The sequence below is a fragment of the Lepisosteus oculatus genome, chromosome 11 (assembly GCF_040954835.1).
Source record: "Lepisosteus oculatus isolate fLepOcu1 chromosome 11, fLepOcu1.hap2, whole genome shotgun sequence".
NCBI classification, from domain to species: Eukaryota; Metazoa; Chordata; class Actinopteri; order Semionotiformes; family Lepisosteidae; genus Lepisosteus; species Lepisosteus oculatus.
In genome coordinates, this window is record NC_090706.1 from 40,195,756 (window position 1) to 40,220,529 (window position 24,774).

The 24,774-nt window shown below is 45.0% G+C and overlaps 2 protein-coding genes across 2 annotated transcripts in view; both read left to right on the forward strand.

Moving 5' to 3' along the window:
- Positions 1–6,324, forward strand: part of wwc1 (WW and C2 domain containing 1) — a 37,785-nt gene extending 31,461 nt beyond the window's left edge. Inside the window, exon 22 of the mRNA XM_015349794.2 lies at positions 389–6,324. Within this exon, the coding sequence (XP_015205280.1) occupies positions 389–455 (67 nt within the window). The 3' untranslated portion in view covers positions 456–6,324. The remainder of the gene's footprint in view (positions 1–388) is intronic.
- A 2,235-nt stretch (positions 6,325–8,559) lies between these two features.
- rars1 (arginyl-tRNA synthetase 1) lies at positions 8,560–24,352 on the forward strand. The gene is made up of 15 exons (XM_006631942.3): positions 8,560–8,696; positions 11,423–11,557; positions 12,205–12,393; positions 13,955–14,063; positions 14,178–14,278; positions 14,377–14,498; positions 14,955–15,075; positions 16,247–16,376; positions 17,012–17,116; positions 17,731–17,909; positions 19,520–19,629; positions 20,472–20,577; positions 22,224–22,396; positions 23,390–23,637; positions 24,146–24,352. Exons 1-15 carry the CDS (start codon positions 8,652–8,654, stop codon positions 24,253–24,255), a joined length of 1,983 nt encoding a protein of 660 aa, XP_006632005.1. The 5' UTR covers positions 8,560–8,651; the 3' UTR covers positions 24,256–24,352.
- Positions 24,353–24,774: the final 422 nt, after the last annotated feature.

Genomic DNA, 24,774 nt, shown 5'->3' on the forward strand with positions numbered 1-24,774 from the left:
GCAGCAAGAGAGTGTGTAAGTGTCTGGGTTTGAACCACTTTGACAAGAGTTGTGATTAAATGTGAGTCAATGTCCTGTGTTTGTTTTTTGAGAATTAACGGCAGTTGCTGGAACCTGGATTGAAAGCAGCAGAAATTAAACTATTTCATACTCTTAATCCAGAAACGGCTCTTAATCGTGTTGATTTTTTCGACCATGAAGACCACACAGACTTCCTTGCACTGAAATGATTTAACTGTCCTACTGTCATTTTTCTGTTCAAAACTTTAATATTTAATTTTGAAAAAATAACTGCATGTAATCTTGATGGAATCTGAAGAAAAAATGTTAGCATTAACGCGTCCGGAGATTGCTCTGCAAATATGATGTTTATAAACTTGTGTTTCAGGGAGAAGATGGCCTTTTTCACACGAGCCAAGATAACGATCCCCGATCTTCCGGCAGACGATGTGTAGAGCATTTCAAGTATTTTGGATTTTGGGAAAATTAACTGCTGTATTTAACTGAGATGAGACTGATATCTGGTGGTATTATGAAGAAAACTGTATGTACCCAAGGAAACATTCACATTTTTAATGTACAGATTTGTAGGAATGTGAGTTGCTCATCTGTATAGTTTTTTTGATGCACACAGAAGAACAAACAGATTCTTTTTTCTGTTATTAATTAATTGGTGAGAGATTGAAACCTTGTTTTAACATTGTTAAGATACAAACCAGTGGATTTTATTTTAGTTCTTTAAGAAAGGAATGTTTGTGGTTTTGGCAAAAAAAAAACCTAATTCATTTAGTTACCATTTGCATGACATAAAACTCAATACAGGTATCATTTTAACTTAAAGTATGTAGCGGGGCCTTTTCTATGTGACAGTTTTATGGCTACCCAATGAAACATAAAAGTTAAATATTAATTTATGTTATAAATTATAATATTATAGTTTCCATCTTTTTTTTTATCCTGTTGCTTTCCCCCGCCCCAACCAAACACTTCTGTTCTATTACGCACTTTTAAATTATTTATTAGAAATTAGCTGCTGCTTCTGTGCTGAATACCAGGAGTCAAGATTGTGGCAGTTGTCGGTGATGTCTCTTCTGCTCTGGCCTGTATTGTCTGGGAGTGAGCACAGGTACGGTGCCTGTGGAACATCTGCACTCTCTTTCCGAAGTAACACATTCTGTGGCCTAACAGCCTGAAATCAGAACACATTCAATCAGAATATGTTTAGCTTTTACTTACATTTTAAAACGCACGCCCCCCAAGTAAAAAAAAAAAACATGCTCAGACCAGCTTTCATTTTTTAAATCACTAGTCAGGAGGTTTGAGGCTTTATAAAATACATTTTGATTGAATGTGTTTTGATATCGGGCTGTTTGGCTGTGTAGACTTTCTGTAGGCACGGCCGATAATCTTCAGTGGCACTGGTGTCCCGAACAGAAGTGACTCCAGGCATCGAGCTGCAGGGCACTCTCGATCATAGCTTTCAAGGAAGGCGCAGAAACATTTCAACAAGTTCGTCCAGCCTGTTTCAGACTGAAGAAAGGAGCCGTTTCTTTGCAGAAAGGGTTGCGAGTGCTCGGACCCATCCCAGCTGTTGAAGCAGATGCTTTTGACGCTCCCAGGAAAAGATGAGATGAGACCCTTTGATCAATGAGCAACTAGCAAACCGATGTCAAACAAGTAAGGTGTGGCACATGAGTCTGTAAGAAGAGGTGCAAGCAGTAGGAATCCATTCGCCACCTCTGGCCTGTTTGGTAGTAAGTTGCTAATTGGCCTCAGGACCTCATCCAGCTGTTTCCTGAAAGAAGCCAAGGTACCGGCTTCAACAACACAGCTGGGTAGCTTGTTCCAACCTCCCACAGCCCTTTGTGTTAAAGTACTGCCTCCTGCTTGTCATCTGAAATGCACTTCCCCTTGGTTTCTACTTGTCCTCTGGTTTGGATTTCACCTCTGACTCTAAAGGAGTCTATTACAATGACTTCGCTAATGCCTGTGAGGAATTTGGGTTCTCAGATGAGTTCCCTTCGTTGTCTGTTCAGGGTTAAACAATAGGTTCTTTTCACCTGTGTGAGGACAGTTCTGTAAGGAATAGGGGGCTGCTCCAGGGTACTCTTCCTCTCTGTGAAAACGATGCACAATATTGTGAATATGATCATGCTCGTGCATTTGACCATTTTAAGATAACATTAAATTCTACATTTTTAGCTATGTAAAAGTTCCAGATTTCTGTTGGCATGTTTCATTGCCCCCCTGCAGTGTGCAGGACTGGACTGATCTTCAAGCTCAGTGTTTTCCTTCCCGCAGTCGGTTTCTCCTGCTTGCGTTAGGAAAACTTAAATTTTACAAGCTAAAGAAATAAACACCTGGAAATGAATATCAGTCTTACTGTTTCAGCTCTTCCCTTGCCCATGGGGTAAGAGGTAAGTGGGTTCATGTTTGAATTTTCCTAAGAAACGCTTGCCCTGTGTGGGAATGAATCGCACTCTGCTCCTGCTCGTGGCTCTTAAGAGACGATCCGAGATGCACAAAAACGTTACCAGCACACGGTAGTGAAAATAAATCATATCTTTGTCAGTCCTACACTTTTTTTTAAAATGTACAGATCATCATTAAAACTCAGGTAATGTAAAGTAACATTCAAGCACTTTTCTAAAAAAATGGCTCAGCTTAGCCCTTTAAAAATTGTCTTCACACGTTTGGACCCTTAAGAAAGCAATTTGTTTTAAGTTTTCACTGGTAAAAATTAAAAAAAAGCAGAGAGAACTGCACTTTCATTTGATGCCCTTCACCAGTTCAAGGCTGCATCTTTGTGTGTCATACTAATAGAAAGCACAATTCCCTTGAGAGGAAACTTAACGTTTCCGCTCCAGCCTGGCACCATTAACATCATTTACACTAAACTTTACCTGAACGTGTGGATTGCTAAGGAGACTGTGGGATTGTAACGCTATAAGCAGTTCTTAATTGGCAGTTTTTAAAGCAGGTTTATATGTGCTCTCAGATAGTTACTCAGGTAAAATACTTATCCGAGTCATGTTGACCCTTCTAGCCAATGAAGTCTCTCTCTGACATGGCCTAGAGAGGGTGGCTGATCTAGTAGCTAAGAAAAATATTAAAGTTTCTCCATACAAGTCCTAAGCTTCCTAACCTCTTCATTGCTTAACCTGTAAAACTGGTGCTGCTGTATCTGCTGATGCCTAGTTGTGCCCCCAGAGTTTGTAAGTTACCTTTGAATGAAGTATCTGCTGAATTAGTGTTTGGCAGCCAGGTTACGTGATGAACCGCTCTGCTGCCTCACATCCCTAGGATCCCCAATTTCAGTTTTGGAGTATGGCTCTCCAGGTGCTCTAATTTTCTTCCTACCTCCCAAAGACATGCTGGCTATGTGATTCGGACTGTCCGGATCAAGTCCATCACAGTCCGCAGCTCGTGTGTTCTGTCCCAGGTGCAGTCCTGTCTTGTGCTCTCTATTTCTGGGTTCGGCTCTGGGTCGCTATGAGCTAGTGGCCTTCAAATAATGGATAGATGGGATATTATTAATAATATTGACTTAAATGTTGTTTAATCCCCGTGAGCTTCTAACTGAGAAATGGCTACTGGTGTGTTTTAGGTTTCGGGCGTGTCTGCATGATGATTGGATCTTTATAATTCAGCTGAAGCTCCTTCTTTGGGCTGTCGCACTTATAATCCAGTCTTTGTCTAGTGGTGCTTTACATGAACTTCACTTCGCTGCCCTAATTATCCATATCTATCTAATGCTATGGTAATATGAATGAAATATGTATCTAGATCAATTGCATGGGAATTAATATAGGACACGAAACTAGGGCAAACTACATGTAGATGGCAGCGAGCGGTGCAAAACGGTCAACTCTCTTTCAGAAACATTCGATTGGGCATGACTTGCTCTCTGATTCCGAAGTCGAAAACCGGCAGCTGAGTACAACTGTTTTGGTTTTTAACCTTTGTATTTTGAAGGGGTATTTAAATGCACAGCGCTCGGTTTTCTCTGAATCCCATTGTGGTCGAGAACGTGTTTTGTCGTGCAAAAACAATCCTTAAAAAATTACCATCTAGGTACAGTATATGGCATTTGGAAAAGGTTTTTTTTTTGTTTGCAAGTTAATACCTGTGTGAAAGGGTTTTCATTAAGTCAGGCATTGTTATCTGATTTGTGCTTAATTTCCTCATGGGTACAAATCTAAATGTATTTATTTGACTCTCCAGATTTGGAACACATCCTTTGTGCCAAGCATTTGTAAATGAAGTGGCAGAAATTCACCTTTTCCGTCATGTCTGTGCTTGAAATGTCACCATCTTTAAAAGCACTGAAAGCAATTCCTCCCTTTATATGCTCCTGCAAGGTAGTTTACCTAGCAGGTTTGGACTAATGTTTATTTCATCACTTTTTTTTCCACCGTTGAAACAGGATGCCCTTCTAAGTACGAGCACACTCAAGCCCTTAGGCTCCTCCTGGGATCTGTTGTTGCCACAGTGTGAAATCCCAAAACAGTTTGCTGGACAAGAGCCAAGCTGTCACAGATGTAAAGAGTTGCTTTAGGTCAATATTCTAGGACACTGGTGTGGATAATTAACATGTCTTAAATCCCCTTTTGGCACATCATGTAGAAAAATGAATATGTAAGTCGTGTTTCTGAATTGTTCTCTTAATTATCCAGTATTCTCCATAGTTATGCCAGTTACTTCAGTTGCCAGGCAACTATGTCTTCAGAGGCTCGGGATGGTTTTGTTCTTTCAAGCCTGTTCCCTGTGTAAGCTCTGTCATGTTTCTCTCTCTCTCTACAGCTTATTAAATTTCCAGATCTTTCAAGGATGCTTTCCTCTGTGTGTAGGTGTCATCTCAGAGCCTTTCTCTGTGGAATGTTCTGTGTTTCTGAATGCAGGGGTCTTTTTTGTCACTCTGCTGAAAGGTTTGTGTGCTGGGGAAAAAGAGGCTTTGTGTTCAGTGACCTCGTACCTTTGACCTGGTGTTTCTGGAGTGGATTCTGTGCCCCTGCTGTCCATTTTCAGCCCCCCTCTATTTCCGCTGTGCCCCCACACCTGTTGGCTGCAGTTCTGGGGGAACGAATCTCTCGTGTATTTCTATTCATTTACAAAATTGTGAACCATCTCTCCGTTCTGATTTTTTTTAAATTGATGTGCAAACGGTAAACTCTGCCACTGCACTACATTGAGCAGCTCATTGTTTTTAGTTAAAATCATGTCTTTTATCTCTGCACTTTAGCAACAGCATCTGTCTGTGCAGCTAATTGTCTCTCATTGTGCAAGTGCTCATAACAAATGTTGAATGTTTGGTACAAGAGTATCTTCCTTTTGTTTAGCAAGTTCCTCAGGATTCATTTTTTTAATCAGTGTAATCTGAACCTGGTTTGTGGTTTTAAAATGTATCATCTGCGAAAAATAAGCTCTTTAGGAGCTGAGGTAAAACTAGTCAGGCACTTTGTGACAGCACCTACCGTGTCATTGAAATATTTTTTTATTGGTCTCTGTTTCGGGAGTGTGTTTGTGAAATTTAAACTAAAAATTGTTGTAATAAAAAGCTACCATGTGTCAGAAATAAAGAGTTTGTACAGAGACCTGCTTGTAAAATGAATGACGCATACCTGTTTACACTGATAAGAAATTTCAAAAGAGACTTTCATAGTTAAACATGAAACAATATCAGCTAGTTTTGTATTCTTTGTCATTGATAAAAATATAGAGGAAGTCTTACATTAGGACTTTGCTGTATTTTAGGAGAACAGATCATATGGGTATCAGATCTTTAGTCTTACTAAATTAATAGGTACTGTAAGTACTAAAATTAGAATCAGCCTTTTATCAGCTAATGGCACACGGTACATTTGTTCATTGCTGACCAAGTAAAGATATTTATTTATATTGAGAATGTGTGTTGCTAGTCCTAAGTGGTCAGAGGTCACTCTTGTTAACACAAACAATAACTTGCTTTTGTGCATGGATGTAATTTAATACTTGTTTGCTGTTTTTGAGGTTATTATACATTGTCTTCTTCATTTTCCCTTTGGTTTTCTTTTTTGTTGCAACCTGTTATGATGAAAGTCTGTTGCACACAAGGTGGTAGGAGACAGGGACTTTCCTGTAGCTGTCGTGTGAGAGACAGTGTGTATTTATTGCACTTTGCTATCTGGGCTCCTGGTCTGTTATTTTCTTTTTTGTAGACTTCTGAAAGCTGTGAATTTAAAAATTGGATTCTGTGCATCAACCAGCATTGTACATATTCACCAGCACTAAACATGTTTTGTAGTTTCAAAGCAAATATATATATATAAAGTGTTTTTTCTTGTACACTGTGTGCTGTCTTCATTTCCCGTTCTTTAACACAAAAGGCGTAATGCAAAGTCCTTGTACAATCTCTCGTACCAAAAAACATAGTAGAAGCCAAAGATAGAAAAGGATCTTCTCGCAACTGTTAAAAAGTGCATGAACTGAAAAAAGTAATACAACCATAAAAATGAAAAAAAAAAACTTTAATGATTAAATTACAGTAAGTAAAGACCTTTAAATATAACCACTGTGGGTAAGATGATATGACAGCTTTACAAGTCATAACTTCTGTCTCCTGTGCTTGAAAGTTAAGGAAAATATTAGTTGATTTTAAAGTGATTTTAAATCATGATTGTTCTGTAGCTTTTCGACCATAATTAGCAGGATCCTGAACTGCATTTCCACTGCTGCAGCAATATTCACTACTAGACCTGCAGAGTCAGTGTCTTCTGGTTTTCATTTGACCAGAGTGACTTATTTCAATGAATTATTGACCTGGGGTTATAGTTCTCCGGGGCTGAGGGTAACTCCTGTAATGAGTTAGATACAGAGGTAAGGGTAGAGGTCAAGCTATGTAGTCCAGGGTAGCACGGTGGTGCAGTGATTAGTATCACTGCGTTGCAGAACTGGTGTCCTGGGTTCAATTCTTGTGATGCCATGGAGTTTGTGTGTTCTTAATATGTTGGCATGGGTGTCCTCTGGGTGCTCCAGTTTCCTCCCACAATCTGAGTGGTAGGTTAATCAACTTCTGGGAAAATTGGCCCTGGTGTGTGTGTCTGCCCTGTGCAGTGGACTGGCATCTTGTCCAGGGTGTGCGTCCGCCCCGCAGTGGACTGGCGTCTTGTCCAGGGTGTGCTTCCGCCCCGCAGTGGACTGGCGTCTTGTCCAGGGTGTGCGTCCGCCCCGCAGTGGACTGGCGTCTTGTCCAGGGTGTGCTTCCGCCCCGCAGTGGACTGGCGTCTTGTCCAGGGTGTGCGTCCGCCCCGCAGTGGACTGGAGTCTTGTCCAGGGTGTGCGTCCGCCCCGCAGTGGACTGGAGTCTTGTCCAGGGTGTGCTTCATTTGGACTGGTTAATACTGAGATTCAGCATCAGGGTAAGTAAATGTTGGCAGAGGGAGAGTGACACTTAAAACCACAGGCTGAGTGATGGTTTTCGGCCTTAAGTTTTTTTTAAACCTTTTATTTGGAAGCACGTGAAATGGAACACCTTCAGCACAGGGGTGGCTAGTGGAATCTCTGTGGACCTGAATTGAATACAGAGCAGGGGGCTCTCCTTTACCCAAAGGACTGTGGGAGTGTGGAACAAGCTGCCCAGCCATGCTGTTGAACCTTCAGTACGCAGCTGGGTGAGGTCAATGAAGTTCTAACGACCTAACGAGCTCGCGTGCTGAATGGCTCCTCTCATTCGTAACCTTTCTCTGCTCTAATGAGCGTCCCATGAGGTCTCCTGCTGTAGGCAGGGAAAGGGAGACTCGACTCCACAGCTGGAGGTGCCATGCTGCAGGTTATATGTGTCTGTTCAGAGCAGCAGGTATGTTTTATCCCCGGAGAGATGGGAGCAGGTGTTCAATTGGTTCCTCTGTGCCATTAATGACCTGATCAAGCTCGTTAAGAGCAGATTAGCAACGAACGACCGCAGAAAACCAGGGTTGTGTTGGACCGTAGTATTTCCATAAATAAAAACATACCCAATAAGAGCAATCTGAAATATACAAATGATCCTATATCCTTTTAAAACAAATGTCTACATTTAGAGTGAGACTGATGAAAACTGGGGACTTGCAGGGCCCTGATCCCAGCTGCTCCTCTAACTAATAACTAATAACACAGCAGTGATGGTGGCCATTTCTGTCGATGAAAAATAGAAAAATGCCACTTACATAAAGCTCAAAGCACTTGCTCCGTTTATATATTAAACAGGTTTATTTAATTTGAATTAGCTTAGCATTTGAGGTGCAAATCCTAGAATTCTGACGCTGTTGAAATCAGTGGTCTGCTAGATGTGCCCTTTAAGTGTTACAGCACCGGCGATAACAATCTTTGATTTAACCGGATAAGTTAGCCTGGAACATATTTTTCAAAAACGTGTCTATAGCTGAAAATACACTCCGGGGCCGTCGGATACATTCCGGTCAGGGCCCGACACTCGCCCGTTCACCTTCCCGTTTTCCCCACACGACGGCGCTGTGCGCCCCCAGGGCTGTGTCCCTGTGCCGCGCTTGTCTTGCCGAGCGGGGTGTCAGTCGTCGGCAGGAAGTGGGGAGCCGGTCCAGGAAACAGCTCTGGCGCGGAGGCTGGAGGCGTGCTGGGGGCTGGGAGAGAGCGTGAACTGGGAAACCGGACGGAAAATGGCAGATCCGATCGCGGAATACACGTTGCGTGTGCAACAGCAGGTCAGCATCGCGACACAGAAGCCCGTCAGGCGGAAAGCTTTCGCCAAGGCTGGGATTTTATTAAAATATGACAACTGATGCTAGCGTCCATGTGGTTAATCCTTTTCTGATGCAATTACGGGGCAACGTGATGAAGTTGGTCACTTCTTGGAGTCAGGAGGAGTACAGTGAATGTTTGCTGTATTCCTGTCACAGTCCTGTTTTACGCTACTTAAAATAGTTGTACAAGGTTGATGAAACGATACTTTCAGTGCACTAGCGGTTTTTGCTACATCGGCATCTTTTTTATACTAGCAATAGAATATGACGTGGATAAGGTGCAGGGTTTTTCTTCCCGTTTCAAGATGCTGTCCTCATCATATCTTGTTAGAGGATGCACCTTATTATAGAAACCTTTTCCATCTTAGTGTTGCAGTGTGCAAGATAAAATACTGTAGCAGTTTCACTTTCAGTATGATATCATGATCAAAAAGCAGAAATCAAATAAAGTAAATGCACTAAATTCCTGTTTGTGTTATTGACAGTGCCCAAAATTAATACCCCTTTGTCTCTTTGTCGAATAGTTTAGCAAAATGTGACTTCTTCCACTGGAATTCCCCATCTCTGGCTATGAATGGGTCAGGAAGCAAAAAGTCATGTCTGATCATCCTCAGAATGTCCTATTCTAGCTGATAGAGTGGACCTGAGAAGGAAAGTGTGACAGGTCGTGTGATTAATTATTGCACTGGATGTTAAATAAACAAACATGGTTATTATGCTGTGTATATTCTATACCATTAATGCTTGAACTAGCAAACGGACTGGAATTATTATGTGATGTGGAATTACACAATTGGAAACAGAGGGGAGATTACCAATTTGTAAATTGACTGTGGCTTTGTCAAATAATAAGGCTTTTGGTACTGCCAGCATAGAGAAGGTTTTTAAATTTCAGTGTAGCCGTGAGTGACGAGGACTGGGTAAATGTGAACTGCGTGATGAAAAGCAGGAGAAGCTTGTTTTGGCTGTTGAGCCTCCTTCAGGTGTGGGAGTAAGATGGAACAGGAGGACCAAGGGCAGAGCAGGTGAGATGGGGGATCCACAGCAAGGGGGATCAGGAGCAGAGTGTGAAGAGCTCAGACCTGTCAATGATTGAAGAAGAAATTAGCCTGTCAATCCTGACAATTAGTTATGCATGATTAAACGTGGTACCCTACTGTTCAGTTCTTTCACTGGAGGTAATGTCTTGTTTTTTTAAGGGAATTGAAAAACACAGAGTGTACAGGCATAGAAAATATCACTCTTTTTCCTTATTGGGGTGCTGGTGATTATCGCGCCTCAATGTTTCTGAAAGAAAATATTATTCCTTTAAAATCCAGCGTTTTGGATGCGGTTTCCTTATTGTTCTGCAGTCTCTCACTGTCACATATTTAAGTACAAACGACACATAATAACTGTAAACTGGTGAAATTATTCATGTAGCAGGGCAATTATTTTTAAATGTTTCCACTCTGGTGGGTTCTATACGTACTTCTGTGCTCGCTTTTTGAATATTGCATATCTTCGTATTTGATGAGAATAATTTTCTGCAAGCAAAAAAAAATATTAGGCTTCAAAGTAGAGATATTTCCTTGTGCTCCACACCAAATATATTTGGCCAACGTGTTTGCCATTGGTAGAAATGGTTATTAGTAAAGGTTATTTATTTGCTTTATCCAGGGTGATTTACAATCTGTCACCTATGTATATGAAATACAAGTAACAATCACAGTACAAGTACAACAAGACTAAGGAATGAAATGACAACAAGAGCAACATGCAGTAAGATGCAGGAGGATCCCAAGTGCAGGACCTGGCAAAGCAGATAAAAAGGATTGATCCTGCCTTCAGAGCAGGTGGACGCAGAGGAGAGACGAGGACGTGGGCCAAGCTGGCAGGGAATGAGAACTATGCAGCTCTGTGCGGGGCTGAGAGGGAAGATCAGTGGCACAAGAGGTGTAAGAGACAGAAGGACAGGACTGAGAGCTGAGGGGTCACAGGCCTCTGCGGTTTTACTAGAATGCAGCTTCATACACGGGATGGTGTTTCATGAAGATTTTTATTCTGTTTTCCTGAATTCAGTTCCTAGGCTACAGTGGGAAAATGCTTTTAATTTCGGTGAAACTTGTTGGTGCCAGCAGTTTTCGTGTTTTTTTGTGTCGTAAGACTGCATGTCTTGCTAAACCTGCAGTGATACTGGCCCAGGAGGGAAAGGAGAATATTTCTATTCAGGGCATTTACACGTGATGAGCAGTAAGACCTTCCCATTACTGCCAGCATAGAGAACGTTTTTAAATTTCAGTGTAGCTGTGATTGACGAGGACTGGGTAAATGTGAACTGCGTGCTGAAAAGCAGGAGAAGCTTGTTTTGGCTGTTGAGCCTCCTTCAGGTGTGAGAGTAAGATGGAACAGGCATGGGTTTCATTCTTAGTATGTGTTTTTCTCAGTGTAGAAAGTGAAAGTGTCGTTGGTGTTTAGTGCCAGTCCTAGGCTTTGCGAAGAGAAAAAAGAAACTCACTACTTCCAAATAATTACCATTTGTCATCCACATCAGTCCCATCTGATTTTGTCCTGGTAAGTATTGAAATACTGTCAGTCTGAGGGGACACTCATGTGGATCCATCTGCCCTCGACGAGTGTTCTGGTAAATCAGGCAAGAAGATCTGGCTGTTGAACAATGGTATAGCAGTTTTTTTTTCTTTTTTCAGGAAAAGCATATCAGATCACTTTCTGCTGAAATTGAACAGCTACAGAATCCAGAGTCGCTGGGTGTCTCACCTCATCTAGAAGAGTTAAGAGAAGAAAACGCAAAACTTAAATACCGTCTGAATATCCTTAAAAGGGTGAGTAAAGTCAGGCTGTTTTGGGCAGATATTTTTCTAATGTTGTATGACATGAGATCTTAAACGTTTGCTAGTGTGTTGCATTTCAACTGCTGGATCGTAAAATACGAGCTGCCTTTCGTTTACGTCTCTTTTTGCTAAAAAGATGGAGCACATGTTCTGACCTGCTGAAATCTGGGGTCTGAGTGGGGGGTTTATGGAGAGGCTAAGCCTTTCTGCCTGGGTTCTTTGCTCATGTCATGGCACTTCGCAAGTCCAAGAAGAATAGTTTATCCACACTTGAATTCCACTGCCACGGCGTCGGTGTTGCTGGAGTTGTGCCTCTTGTGCTAAACTGTGTGATCATGAGTGCGTGGACAATGTCAGCTCTCTCTGCTGAGACCTGGGGTTTTGGTAGTGCTGTTACTATGTGGCAGGGCTCAGTCTGTCTAATGATGTAAAGATGTTTAGCCATGTAAACCTAGAACAGTGACCCGGGCTTGAGCCCGTGACTGTCGGGCTCAGTCTGTGCTTGGCCGAGCAGCTTGACCGGCTCGTCCTCCAGGGAGGCCCAGCAGGCCCAGCAGGGTCCACACTAGGGCGTCTGCACCCACAAGGCCAGATCCCCTCCAAACTCGGGGTTAACCTGCGGCTGTTACGGCTCACAGAGCCTCCAGGAGGAGCAGAGGACGGGCGGCAGGAACATGATCAACATCAACCAGCAACTGCAGGAGCTCTTCGAGGGCGCCATTCGCGCAGCCTACCCCGACCTGGAGAACCCCCCCCTGGCAGTGACGCCCAGCCAGCAGCCCAAGTTCGGGGACTACCAGTGCAACAGCGCAATGGGAATGGCTCAGGTGAGGGTCCTGGGGTTCTGGAGTTCTGGAGTTCTGCAGTTCTGGGGTCCTGAGGGTCTGGGGTTCTGCAGTTCTGGGGTCCTGGGGGGTCCGAAGGTCCGGGGTTCTGGAGTTCTGGGGTCCTGGGGTCCACAGTCTTGAGCTGGACGGGCCCAGGGGTTTCATCAGCTGGCTGACGCTCGGGGGAGTATTTTCTCTCGACATGTGATTTCCAGAAGGACGGTGCAATGGAATATTCCTTCTGCGGTTTTACTGGAAACAGATGATAAAACATCTGTCGTGATGCGGTAAACATTTGCTGCAATTACTGCCTTATTTGTAGCCTATAATGCAAAATACAAGAAGTTCACGACTGAGTTTTACAGGAAAATAACTTGGTAACTGATTGTGGTTTCGTATTGGATATTAGGATTTATGTGTGGTAATTGCACAGCCGAAGGGTTGTTATGGAGGTTGTGTGTGTTAAAAGCCTTCTTTGTATTTTGCCTCTGAAGTGGTGGAATTTGATTTAATTTTTTCATTTTTTATTTTTGAACATCTGGTCCTGCATGAACTCTGTCATCCCGAACGCGTTACGCTGTTATAAAGTAGAAAACTTATTTAAAGCTCCCCCTGGGCAGCAGTATCTACACTGAAGATTCACCAGCCAAACGTTTGAATTCATTTCTTCATTTAAGCAATAATGCACGAGAGGCCATGCTGTATCGTGAATGTAGTCACAGTTAAAAGGCGTTGTTAGCGTGTCAGCCAATCAGATTTATCCGTTTTATAATTAAAAATAAAGAATAAGAGCTTTTTCAGGTGAAGTTCTTTTGTCATTGGACTCACAGATATGAAGAGCTGTGCTTGCTTTGTGTTGGGTGAGCTGTCTCATTGGCCTGAGAGAGGAACAGTTATTTTTTTCCAAAGCCTAATTAAAATTAGGTTGAGAATTACATTAGAAATGTAGAATGTTTAAGCAATCTGAATGCTTGTGCATCTGAGATTTGTGAAATGTACAGAAGCTAAAAAAATATTTTCCCCAGGGCCATGTGTTGTATTAAATTAAACAGTACTCTGTGTGATGCCATTAATGGTTGCAGAGACGTTTAACATTTGTATTATTGCCACTAATGATTTGACATAAAAAATACGATTATACAGCAACAAACCAGCTATCATCCCTTTGAAACAGTCACTGCCAGGCGGGTGTTGGTAAATCAAAACTCTGTAGGGTTCCATGAAAGCCTCCCTGGCAGAACCTGTAGTTCTTGATTGTGTTTCAAAAGCAAAACACGTGTCACCCATTTCAGTTAATGGTGAAACTAAACCATCAGCAAATATTTGCAATACTTGTAATATTTGTAAAATCTACAACCTAAGTGTTAACTTTGAAATATTATGTCAAATAATTGTTATAGTGTTAACTGTAGCTCTTTTGACATTGACAGGTGGCAGATGTATCACCATTGAGACTTCTCAAAGTGAACTCAGCGATGAATTAAATACCTTAATTGGGAAACACAGTTATTGCTGTGTTTGAGAGCCCACTCGAATGCGTTTCTTCTCATCCATATTCCAGATGATGAAAGCAAAGGGTCAGAAGGTCAGCCCGCGGGAGATCGCCGAGCAGATCATGAGGAACATCCCAGAGAATGACATGACGCTGAAGCTGGAAATTGCTGGACCAGGTGAGAGAGGAGGTGTTTGGAGTTTCAAGCTTCGAGACGTGGAGGTCCTGAAACGCAGCCTGTGTAGATCGTCTGAGGAGTCTCACCTGTTAAAATGATTTTGTTCCATCGCAGGTTTCATCAACGTTCACCTCAAGAAGAACTTTGTGTCCAAGCTGCTCTCCGACCTGCTGGTTAATGGTGTGCAGCCACCTTCTATAGAGGCCAGGAAAAAGGTAACAATTCATGTTTAACGAGCGCTGTACGCTGATTTATTTTAAACCTGCATTGGACACTCCAGTTCAGCTCCTTCAGCACTGGGTCTCGTTCGTAGGTGGTGGTGGACTTCTCCTCTCCTAACATTGCCAAAGAGATGCACGTGGGCCACCTTCGCTCCACCATCATTGGGGACAGCATGTGTCGGCTCTTCGAGTTCCTGGGGCACGATGTCCTGAGGTCAGTAGCTTCCTGCAGCTCGCTCTTGGTCCTGCGCAGCTTCCTGGAGGCCGTTGAGGTAAAGGCAGAGGAAGAACTGCACATGCCTTAGGAATTAAAGCCTAGATGGACTTTTTCATGGCCTGATTTTGGATACTTGAATCTGGTTCCCTCATGGCCTTCTCTTTGGTTATTTCAGCCTGCAGTGTAGGACATTCCTTTAAAGCAAGCAGTGTACCTGATTCCAGAGCAGCAGTACCTTTTCTAACACGTGGTGGCCTGTATTTTGTATGCTGTTCTCTAGATGAGGTTTTTCTAGTGTGGTGTACAATTTTAACAGAACACCCACTGGTTTATGTTCATTTAGATCTTCTGTGTGCTTATTTACGGCTTTCCTGCCTTGCCTGACTCGTCCTGTGCGTGAGTTCCTAACCCTGTGGCTAAGCCGTGAATGTGCGTGTGTTGTTTGTGTTCCAGGCTGAACCATGTGGGTGACTGGGGTACCCAGTTTGGAATGCTGATTGCTCACCTCCAGGACCAATTCCCTGACTACCTCACCGCGTCTCCACCCATAGGAGACCTCCAGGCCTTTTACAAAGTGTGTGACACCGCGTCTCGGCAATGAAAAAGTGCTTTCAGCCTGCTTTGAAACAGCTAAATGCCTTAGGTGGATTGATGGAACTCCAGTGATCTGTCTTGTTTTTTTACGCTTTATTCTGATGTGCTAAGCGCAGTGCTCCCTTCACCAGGGCTCCTCAGAGAGACTCCTGGGAAGCTTGAGAACGAGCTGATCAAACCAGCTCGGTCTCTCGCTCTTTCCTAAACAACAGTGTCCCAGCAAGGGCCTGTAGTCCTTGGTGTTGTCCCCATGTATGCATTCAGGCTCTCTTGGCAGTGTGTGCAGCTGCTCTCTTAATTACTTAATTGGGACCATTATTGAGCCAATGATTTTATCATTAAGGAGTATCAATTTATCAGTTATTTCATGCTCTGCAAGTCCTACATTTTAGGATTACAATTCTGATTAATACGTAACCTAAAGCTGCAATGTTTATCAGCTGAGAATACTCGGAAACATCTAATTAACCAAATTACTGGTTCCTGGTCCTGGTTCAACGAAGTGAGAGCCAGCTGACACTGGGAAGCTGTGTTCACTGGGGATGTCTTTCACTGCAGTCTTAGCTTGACGCTTTATTAGTAATTGAACCCATAATTCCAACATTTCCAATGGATTGGTTGCAAGACGGTTCATGATGGGTGTTTGTGTGGAGGCGTCTCTGCTGGAAATGATGAATTGAACCCAAGCGTAAGATGATTTTGGGATACGCAAAACTCTGTTGACGGATTTACTAAGATGGCTACCACCGCTCTACAATAGAGTGACTAAAAAACGTTGGGGTGTCGCTACAAGACTACAGTTTATAGTTTTATCTCTTGTGGTTCTCTAGGAGCCAGGAATGCATCCAGACAGTCTTGGCAACTGCAGATCTAAAATGCAGAACTATGTGATCAGAGCATTACTGTCAACTAGAGTCTGTGCAGCTGAGGAAGAGGTTGAAATGTGACGTATACCTGGTATCATAATGACACTGAGAATCCAGAGTGTTTGAATTCTTTGACTTTTATTTAAAATGAGTAAAGTGACCATTGAAAAATTAAAATGAAATGACTGCTACAAGGTTAACACCTGTTAGAAACGTGTAATATTGTGAGGATTACTTTAAAACTGTGAGGCAAAATGACAAGTTCTTATATATATGTTTTTTTAGGAATCCAAAAAACGTTTTGACAGTGAGGAGGACTTTAAGAAGAGGGCCTACCAGTGTGTAGTTAAGCTACAGAGCAAGGAGCCAGACTTCATTAAAGCCTGGAATTTGATCTGCAATGTCTCCAGACAAGGTGTGTTACTGGCCAGCTGTCCCTGCACAGTGACCTCATTTCTTTCAAACATAACTGTGCTGTAGCAGTTTGACAATTTGAAAAAATACAATTTAGTTCTCATGCACAAAAAAATACACTTTTAAGCCAGGGGTCTCTATGCCTGGTCCTAGGGAGCCCATATAAAGGAGAGTGTCAGTTGCCATTTAATTTCTAAAGACATGGGAAAATTTTGTTTTGGCCAGTAAAGCAGATTAAGGGACCAGAATCAGACAGCTCTCATGGTCCAAGAGATTAATTGAGATTATTTGCTTCACTCACAGATTCTGCCAGACATTAGAAAGGGGAGGCCTGTAAGATGAACTGGATCGGGGCTCTCTGGGGCAAGGGCAGGGCACTGTGTCCTAACGAGGGCTAAAAGCCCGACCACAACGAGACTCTTCAGATTGAGTCTTCCGGCCCGCACTAAACAATTCTTAAATCTTAAAATGCTTCCAATCATCATGTGCCTACACTGCATATACATTCTTGCAGTCATATACACACATGTATATAATACGATCCATGAGTGTGGTCACTGTATTGGATTGTGGTTTCTCTGTACAGTTTTTTGAAGTCTGAAAACGGATCTGGCTAATCCTTCTTCTGTATTAAAGAGTTTCAGAAGGTGTATGACTGTTTGGGTATCAAGCTGATCGAAAGGGGGGAATCCTACTACCAGGATATGATGACAGATGTGGTGAAGGAGTTTGAAGAAAAAGGTAAAATGCGTGCAAGATTGTTTTTAGGGTGAGACATTCTTATGGGTGGGTAAGACTGAAGGTAGAAATATCTCAGCATAGACACCTTTTCTCCATTATTGGGATGATTCTTCCTGCCCTTGTCTTGCGTCGTTAAAGCTTCAGATGCTTCAAACTTGTGTAAATCCAGTCTCTTTAAAAAAACAAAAATATAAGAACCTCATATCTCATCAGGATAGCGTCAGCAGTAGACAGGCACAGTGCCCTGTTTTTCACTTTCTCATCGTTTCCATCATGTTCTGTAAAAGGTGTGGTGTTCGATGTCCCTAGAGATATGAAAGTAAAAACGTGACCATCTTTCCCTTTGGTATGTTTTTGAAGTTTTTGACTCTTTGATTAATCATTGTTGACACTGGTAGGTAATTCAGTCAGTTGTTTTAGGAAGACGTAAACTCAAACAGGGAAGATCAGCTTCTGTTTTCTGGACTCAGTGCTCGTTGCAGGTGGTGGTGTATGGAAAGAGTGTATTTTCTCCCTTGTTCTATTCGGTTTGTTTCTTGCATTGTTGTTCTTTTTCCTACTGCCACCAGGGGGCAGTGTTATCAAAGAAATCTCATCCCGGTTCCCTCTCGCAGGTTTCGTTCAGCTGGATGACGGCCGAAAGATTGTGTTTGCTCCCGGTCAGTCTATCCCCCTGACTGTTGTCAAATCTGATGGAGGCTACACCTATGACACTTCAGACCTGGCAGCCCTTAAGCAGAGGCTGTTTGAAGAAAAGGCTGATATTATCATCTATGTGACGGACAGTGGACAGGTGAGAATTTAATATCAATCAATTAATTAAGGTGTATTGATCAATGCACGAACAGTACAGCATACACTGGTGTTGTCAGCAATGAAATGCTTTGTCCTCGAGCTTGTTGAAGGAAGGAGGACAAGAATTTATAGGGATTAGATTAACATTATGATTCAATAAATTACACAATTGCAATTTACAATACAGTTTACAGGGATAGGAGGTATTTAGCGCTCTTCTTGTGTGTCCTGAGAGTGCAAGTGGCAGGAGGGCGCCGGTGCGCCTGTCAGTTCAAGGAGGTTGCCTATTCTCCAGCGGCTGTTTGGGGAACTGCAGGCGTCGGCTGTGGTTGGCTGTTTAGCAGTCTTACTGCCTGGGGGATGAAGCTGTTACGAAACCTGGTGGTCTTGGTCTGTATACTTCGGTATCGTATATCAGTTTATTTGATGTTTGGTTACCTCTGCCTCTAACAGGGGTTTCCATTATATTGTTATTATTTTTTGTAGAATTCTATTTAACGGAATATTCTGGGAAAACTGGCCCGGGTGTGAGTGTGTGCGTCTGTGTGTCTGCCCTGCGCTGGACTGGCGTCCTGTCCAGGGTGTACCCTGCCTTGCACCCAGTGCTTGCTGGGATAGGCTCCAGCTGCCCTGCCAGCCAGATTGGAAGAAGCAGGGAGAAAACGGACGGATGGGTAAATGATTGACATGCCCATAGAATGTAGAATTGTTGCTTTCTGGTGTGTATTATTGACAGCCAGGAGAGCATGGGCACGTGTCTCTTGGGTGTTGGGTATAACAGATTTGTTCTGTAATGCACAAGGCGTAAGTCTGCATGGAGCTGAGGAGCTCATGCAGAACCCAGCAGTCCTCTCAGCTCTGGCTGCTGGCGGTAGCAGGCCTACCTGACTCTTATCGGAATCTGAAGTTCTTCTATTTTTAGAAGCCTGTGTATTGGATTTTTAATTGCATCCGAAACTGAGTCAGGTGTGAAAATAATTTGCTGTAATTAAGCGTGTGATAACGGCTTCTGAGCCGATACTGTTTCTTAGAAAAAAAACATGAGAAAAGGTTATGAATCGCATTAGTTTAATGAGGCTGAAATTAGTGTGCCAAGGGACAGTTCACAGAAAGAGGGCAGCGGTGTTCACCTGCAGTGCTGAACTGGGGTACAGAGCAGGGAGAAAGGAGGTTTTGGGGGGGAGAGGGGGCTACAGAGTGGGACAAGTAAGGGTTCAGAGTAGGGGTCAGGGTGGGGCAAGACAGGGTTTTCCAAATAGCTCAATTAAGCAATTAAGAGCAGAGGTGGAGTAAAATCACCAGGACCCTGTGGAACTTGTGGAAGCTGTGTCAGTACCCCCCTCTCGACCTGCTCTGTACCCCAGTTCTGCCCTCCTCTGGGCCTGTTCACCACGTGGACACGGCCCACCCTTGTAACCCGGTGATACAGTTTGAAACATCTGTGTGTTCCAGAGTGCGGCAGCAGACATCAAGGTGCTCTTTCCTCCATGACTGCTGATCACAGCCTGGTGTTAGGATGGATTCAGCGACCATCGCTCGGCTGGACCGTGGCCGGATGTCGCCGGTCGTTAGGGCACCTTGTAATCTGTCTCATCCCCTGTTCTTCAGGCGACGCATTTCCAGGTGGTCTTCGCAGCCGCTCAGATGATCGGCTGGTACGACCCCAGAGTCACCCGAGTGGAGCACGCGGGGTTCGGAGTGGTCCTGGGAGAAGACAAGTGAGACACGCTCCCGAGCCGGTTTCTCATGGTCTTCAATCCACCTCGGCTCTTAATTGCTTAATTGAGCTATCTGGCACACAAGTCAAGGCACATGTGTTTTTTTTAGGTCTTGTTCAAGTGCTAATTGAAAAGCACCTCTAAGCCCCTCAGGTACTGGAGTTTCCTGTGCTTTACATGGCGCAGAGCGACACTGTGGTCTGGGGATCATTCTGCCCCAGCTCCTGGCCACCGTTCCGCTTTCGGTTCTTTACACGGTCGTGGTTCGGCCTCTCCAAGAGCAAGACGGATTATCGCTGCTCCAGAGCAAGGGGCCTGCAGCCCTGGTCCTGGAGCGCCCTAGTCCTGCCAGTTTCACTTTCACAGGCAGCATTAAAAAGCAAATAAGCAGTGATCCTATTCAGTCATTCTGAGTTAAACTACATCAAAAAACCAGCACACTGTTCGGGCTAGATGTGCAGGACCAGGATTGGAAACCCCTGCTTTAGAGTAAAGACACACAGGGCTGCTTGGTGAAATCATAGCAGCTCTTCAGAAATCTAAGGCCCAAATGTATAACTTTTATATATCTGCTTATTGCACACTGCAAACCTAACGCATAATGATTGCTTTTTGATTGCAAGACACATCTCCCCTCTATTCATTGCTATACCCCCTGTTGTGTACTAGGTTTGTATCCCAGAATTGAGGAACAGGTCAGTGTTTTCATCCGAGCCTGGCCAAAGACCGTTTTAGAGGTCTTTTTCAAACCCGAAGCAGAAGAGTTAAACCATTTGGCGTGCAGGTGGAAAGGATATTCTAACCTGTCTGCAATAACCCTTCTGTTTCTCCTGTTATACCAGGAAGAAGTTTAAGACGCGGTCAGGGGACACAGTCAGGCTGATGGATCTTCTGGAAGAAGGGCTGAAGAGATCCATGGATAAGCTGAAGGAAAAGGAGAGGGACAAGGTAAGCACAGCAGGATGAGTGAGGCAGACAGGGCGGAAGAATGAAACCTCCCCTGTCAGGTGAACGCGAGGAGAAAAGGTTAAATGTCTTCTGCGCTGTGGTGGTTGAGGGAGCTCTGTTAAAGGCATAGCCTAGATACTCGAGGAGGGCACTGCGGTTGTAAAGGACCACATTCTCTCACCAGTGTTGCTATAAAGGTCTGCTTTATTGTTGCATCCGCATTCAAAAAATCTTGGCATTTAAAAAATCGTGTTTTAAGTTTAAAAACCTCAGTTTCTGTATATAACAGACGCTGGCTGGTCAGAAAGTCAGGAACCATCCACTGAACAGCACGTTGGGCCTGTTTGGGCAGCAGGAGCATGTTGAACAGCGCGTGATCCATGCAGTATATGATTGGTATACTAATCCCATCCTCTTCCTGGAGGTGGTATTGAGAGTAAATCTCATCCTGCAGGGGAGTTGAACTGCCTATCCTGCAGACTCTTTAGGATGGAGATGTGGGAATAGTTCTACCCGGGGTAGGCCATGGAAATCTGTCCCGTGTTCCTGAAGCAGCACGCGCATTGCCCGACGCACAGATTCATTCTATTTACCTGGGCGTTTCTGACGTCTTTGCTAGTCTGGGATTTAAAAGAAATATTTTAAATGTTTTAGAAGGGGAGCATTCGGCAACAGCGAACGCGTGTGTGTAATCAGTTGGAATGTGACGTAAAGGTGAAGCACACCCAGGGACTGTGTCTGAAGAGCGATGCAGTGAAGTGTGGCGCTGCTTTTGTTTCTCGAACCCCCGGTGAGTTTGTGAAAGCGCCAGCAGGCAGTTCATGCTTGGGAACAATAGCAAGGGGGACTTGTGTGTTATTTTTATACTTCATCAGTGATGTGCGCCTTCCAAGCAAGCAAAAGTCCTTTGAAGAAACGTTGGTAATATATTTAGCCAAGCCTGTAATTGTCAAGGATATTGAAAGTTACATGTGCTGCTTTAAATTATGCAGAAAAGTAAGCAGGCGTATAATCACACTTTCCCAGGGGTGTAATCACTTTACCCAGCACACGTGGAGGAAGCCAGTTTTGATCTAGGATTTCTCTTTCGTTATGGCATCCTCAGACACTTTATTTAAACCTTTTCAAAGGCTGGTTCTGTAAGGGCTGGCCAGATTCCCAAGCTGCCACCTGTTCTCAAATTCTCGTTTAAAAAAAAAACAACAACTTTCTAGCATTTTTTTTCTATTTAATTGGATATAGTGCCCTGATACCTCCCTCAGCTCACTAGGAAATCTGGAAATAGGATTTCTTGGTCAAGTGTGCAAGACCGGTGTAACTGAAGATGAACTTTGATTTATCAGAGTATACCAGAGACCAAAGACAGGTTTTTGAGCTCTTCATGGACCTTCCCGTCACACTTTTGCACAACACTTAAAAAGCAACTCGGAAACACAGCTCTATCTTATCACTGCCACTGGATCTCGAAACTGAGACGTCTTTATTTTATTGTCTTTGAAAGCTTTAAGGTCTTATTTTCAAGCTTGCTTTTGGAGGTGTACCCGTGTGAACGTGCAGTCATTCATGTCCAGAAGTCACCTCGGTCTTTTCCTGCGTCTGCGTGCCGGGAGAGCGGCGGGCTGACCTGGTCCTTGTCCTCCGCCCAGGTGCTGACCCCGGAGGAGCTGGTAGCAGCCCAGGAGGCCGTTGCTTTTGGTTGCATTAAGTACGCAGATCTGTCGCACAACCGGATCAACGACTACGTCTTCTCCTTCGACAAGATGCTGGACGACAGAGGGAACACAGCCGCCTACCTGCTGTACGCCTTCACCAGGATCAGGTGAGCGCTGGCCCGGGGGGGGCTTCTCCGCCTGGCCCTGCGCCCCCAGATCTCGTTCCCAGTAGACCCAGCGTGTGTGAGGACTGTAGTGGGGGCGGCTGTTTGTCACGCGGTGCGGCGCGGACAGGCTGCTGCGGGTAAAGACCCGCGGCTCCTTTCGCGTGACTTCGACAAGCTCGGCGCGGAGCCGGCTCATCGGGCGACATCCCCTTCATCTAGAAGGCTGCTGCTGTCCTCCTTCCTCCCAAGGGTTCCAGTCCTGCTGCCGTGCTGGCCGGTGGCCATATCGGGCTCTCAGAAGCAGAAGCACACTGGGGCTCCAGCCTGTGTGGGCGGCTGCACGGTCGAGCACGGGGACATGTTGCTTCTTCTCTCCTTCACTGTTTCATCCCAGATGTCCACGCTGATCAGTACCAGTAACCAGGATTTGACTGTAGGGATTGTATCATTTGGCTGTTTCCCATTCAGCCGTTTCCAGAAGCTGCGAGTGATAAATAATGCGTGTCTCACGATTTATAGCTTCTTTAATGACTAAATTCAGTCCAGGACCTCGGGTTATCTACAGTATGGCTCAGGGACGACAATGGTATGCCGCCAACTCTCCACAGTGGACAGAAAAATAATGTTAACCATTCATTTTTCTCATGCACAAATACGTTAAAGTACCCATTAATTCTGGTGGTGGGGTGGTGCCGCACCCAGGCTGCTTGAAAGCCACAGACCTCTCCCTCTTTGCTCTTTAGCTCAACCTTCACTCCCTGAAAAGCAGGATCCCATGCCCACATGCTGGGATGTCATTCGGGATCCAGGGGGAATGGCGCCACCTGCTGGTTCACCAGCACCCCATCTGGCGGCAGTCTGATTTCCACCTGCCCAGGTGCTGACCGGGCCCAGTCTGGCTTAGCCTCATCAACTTGACGGGATCGGGCTTGTGTTTTGCTTGCGGCTGTGTGTCGCGTAACTCCGGCGTGCCTTTTTGTGATGCCTTTGAAGATCCATCGCGCGGCTGGCCAACATCGACGAGGCCGCGCTGCGCAGGGCCGCGGAGACCGCGGAGGTGGTCCTGGAGCACGAGAAGGAGTGGAAGCTGGGCAAGTGCATCCTGCGGTTCCCCGAGATCCTGCAGAAGATCCTGGAGGACCTGCTGCTGCACACGCTGTGCGACTACCTGTACGAGCTGGCCACCACCTTCACCGAGTTCTACGACAACTGCTACTGCGTGGAGAAGGACAGGAAGACAGGTGGGTTCCACACAGCCCTGCCTGCCGCCCCGCCCCGGCCCGCACGGCCCGGCTCGGGTCGCAGTCTGGTTGGATGGAGGCTGCAGGCGCATCCGGGTCCTGTGAGTGTTCGGCTCCAGTGCAGTATTGTGCCCTGATATGCACAGAGCACTTGAAGAATGCGAGAGAAGTTGCAGACGTGTAATGAGCCAGCCCACATCACAGTTCACAGATTCTTCTCGAACTCCTGGATACTGAAAATGTGAGGTTGTGTAAGGCACAGTGGTTTACAGAGAATGCGGCGTGGATACTCAGAACCGCGTGAGGCGAATTTGTGTGTGGCAAGGGATTACTGCCTACGATGAATCCTAACAGTAGGACAGTCATGTGGTTGCTTCCCAGACGTGACTGCAGTAGCTTTAGTTTAAGGGCCCTGGCTGTGCAGTCCAGGCTTTCGGGGAGGGGCTGTGTCGGCGGCGCCGCCGCCTTTGGCAGGGTGAGCCCTGAGCTGCCTCCTGTTCTCCCCCAGGTGAGGTGGTGAAGGTGAACATGTGGCGGATGCTGCTGTGCGAGGCGACGGCCTCCGTCATGGCCAAGGGGTTCGACATCCTGGGCCTGAAGCCGGTCCAGAGGATGTAGCGACGCTGACGGGCCAGCACACCAGATCGATGCCTCTGCCATCCCTGTCACTTTCTATTTTATTGTGTCTTAAATAAAGGAACAGCTTGGCACTGTACCGGCTCTGTGTGTAACTGTCACATTCCTAACGAGAGATTGAGGAACTGCAGGAAAACCTGCCAAAACTGCAATAACGCTGACTCGGCCGGCAGCTGTCCAGTGCTGTACGCATCAGGGTTGATTAGAAGCTGACGTGTGTGGCTGACCCGCCGTTCATGCAGCACGCCTGCCATTGTGCAGAGAGAGACCCGGGGTTAACTGGGTGTCTGGCTCAGCTCCCGCGGACGAGTGAACGACGCTGTGCAGAGCTCGGCTTCGTTTCTAGGCCCAAACCTGACACAGACCTGCTGGCAGCTCAAGAGAGATGTCAAACCCATGATGCACGAGCTGAAACTGATCAGCTTGGGTATGCCCAATCTGCACTGGCTTGAAGAGCCGGTAACAGGTATGTTAATGTGTAAACAGCTTCACTGACGCGTC

Coding starts and splice junctions, on each gene's coding strand:
- rars1 (XM_006631942.3), top strand. CDS start 8,652: ATGGCAGATCCGATCGCGGAATACACGTTGCGTGTGCAACAGCAG. Junction 14,279..14,376: donor CTATAGAGGCCAGGAAAAAG/GTAACAATTCAT, acceptor TCTCGTTCGTAG/GTGGTGGTGGACTTCTCCTC. Junction 16,377..17,011: donor CTGCAATGTCTCCAGACAAG/GTGTGTTACTGG, acceptor TCTGTATTAAAG/AGTTTCAGAAGGTGTATGAC.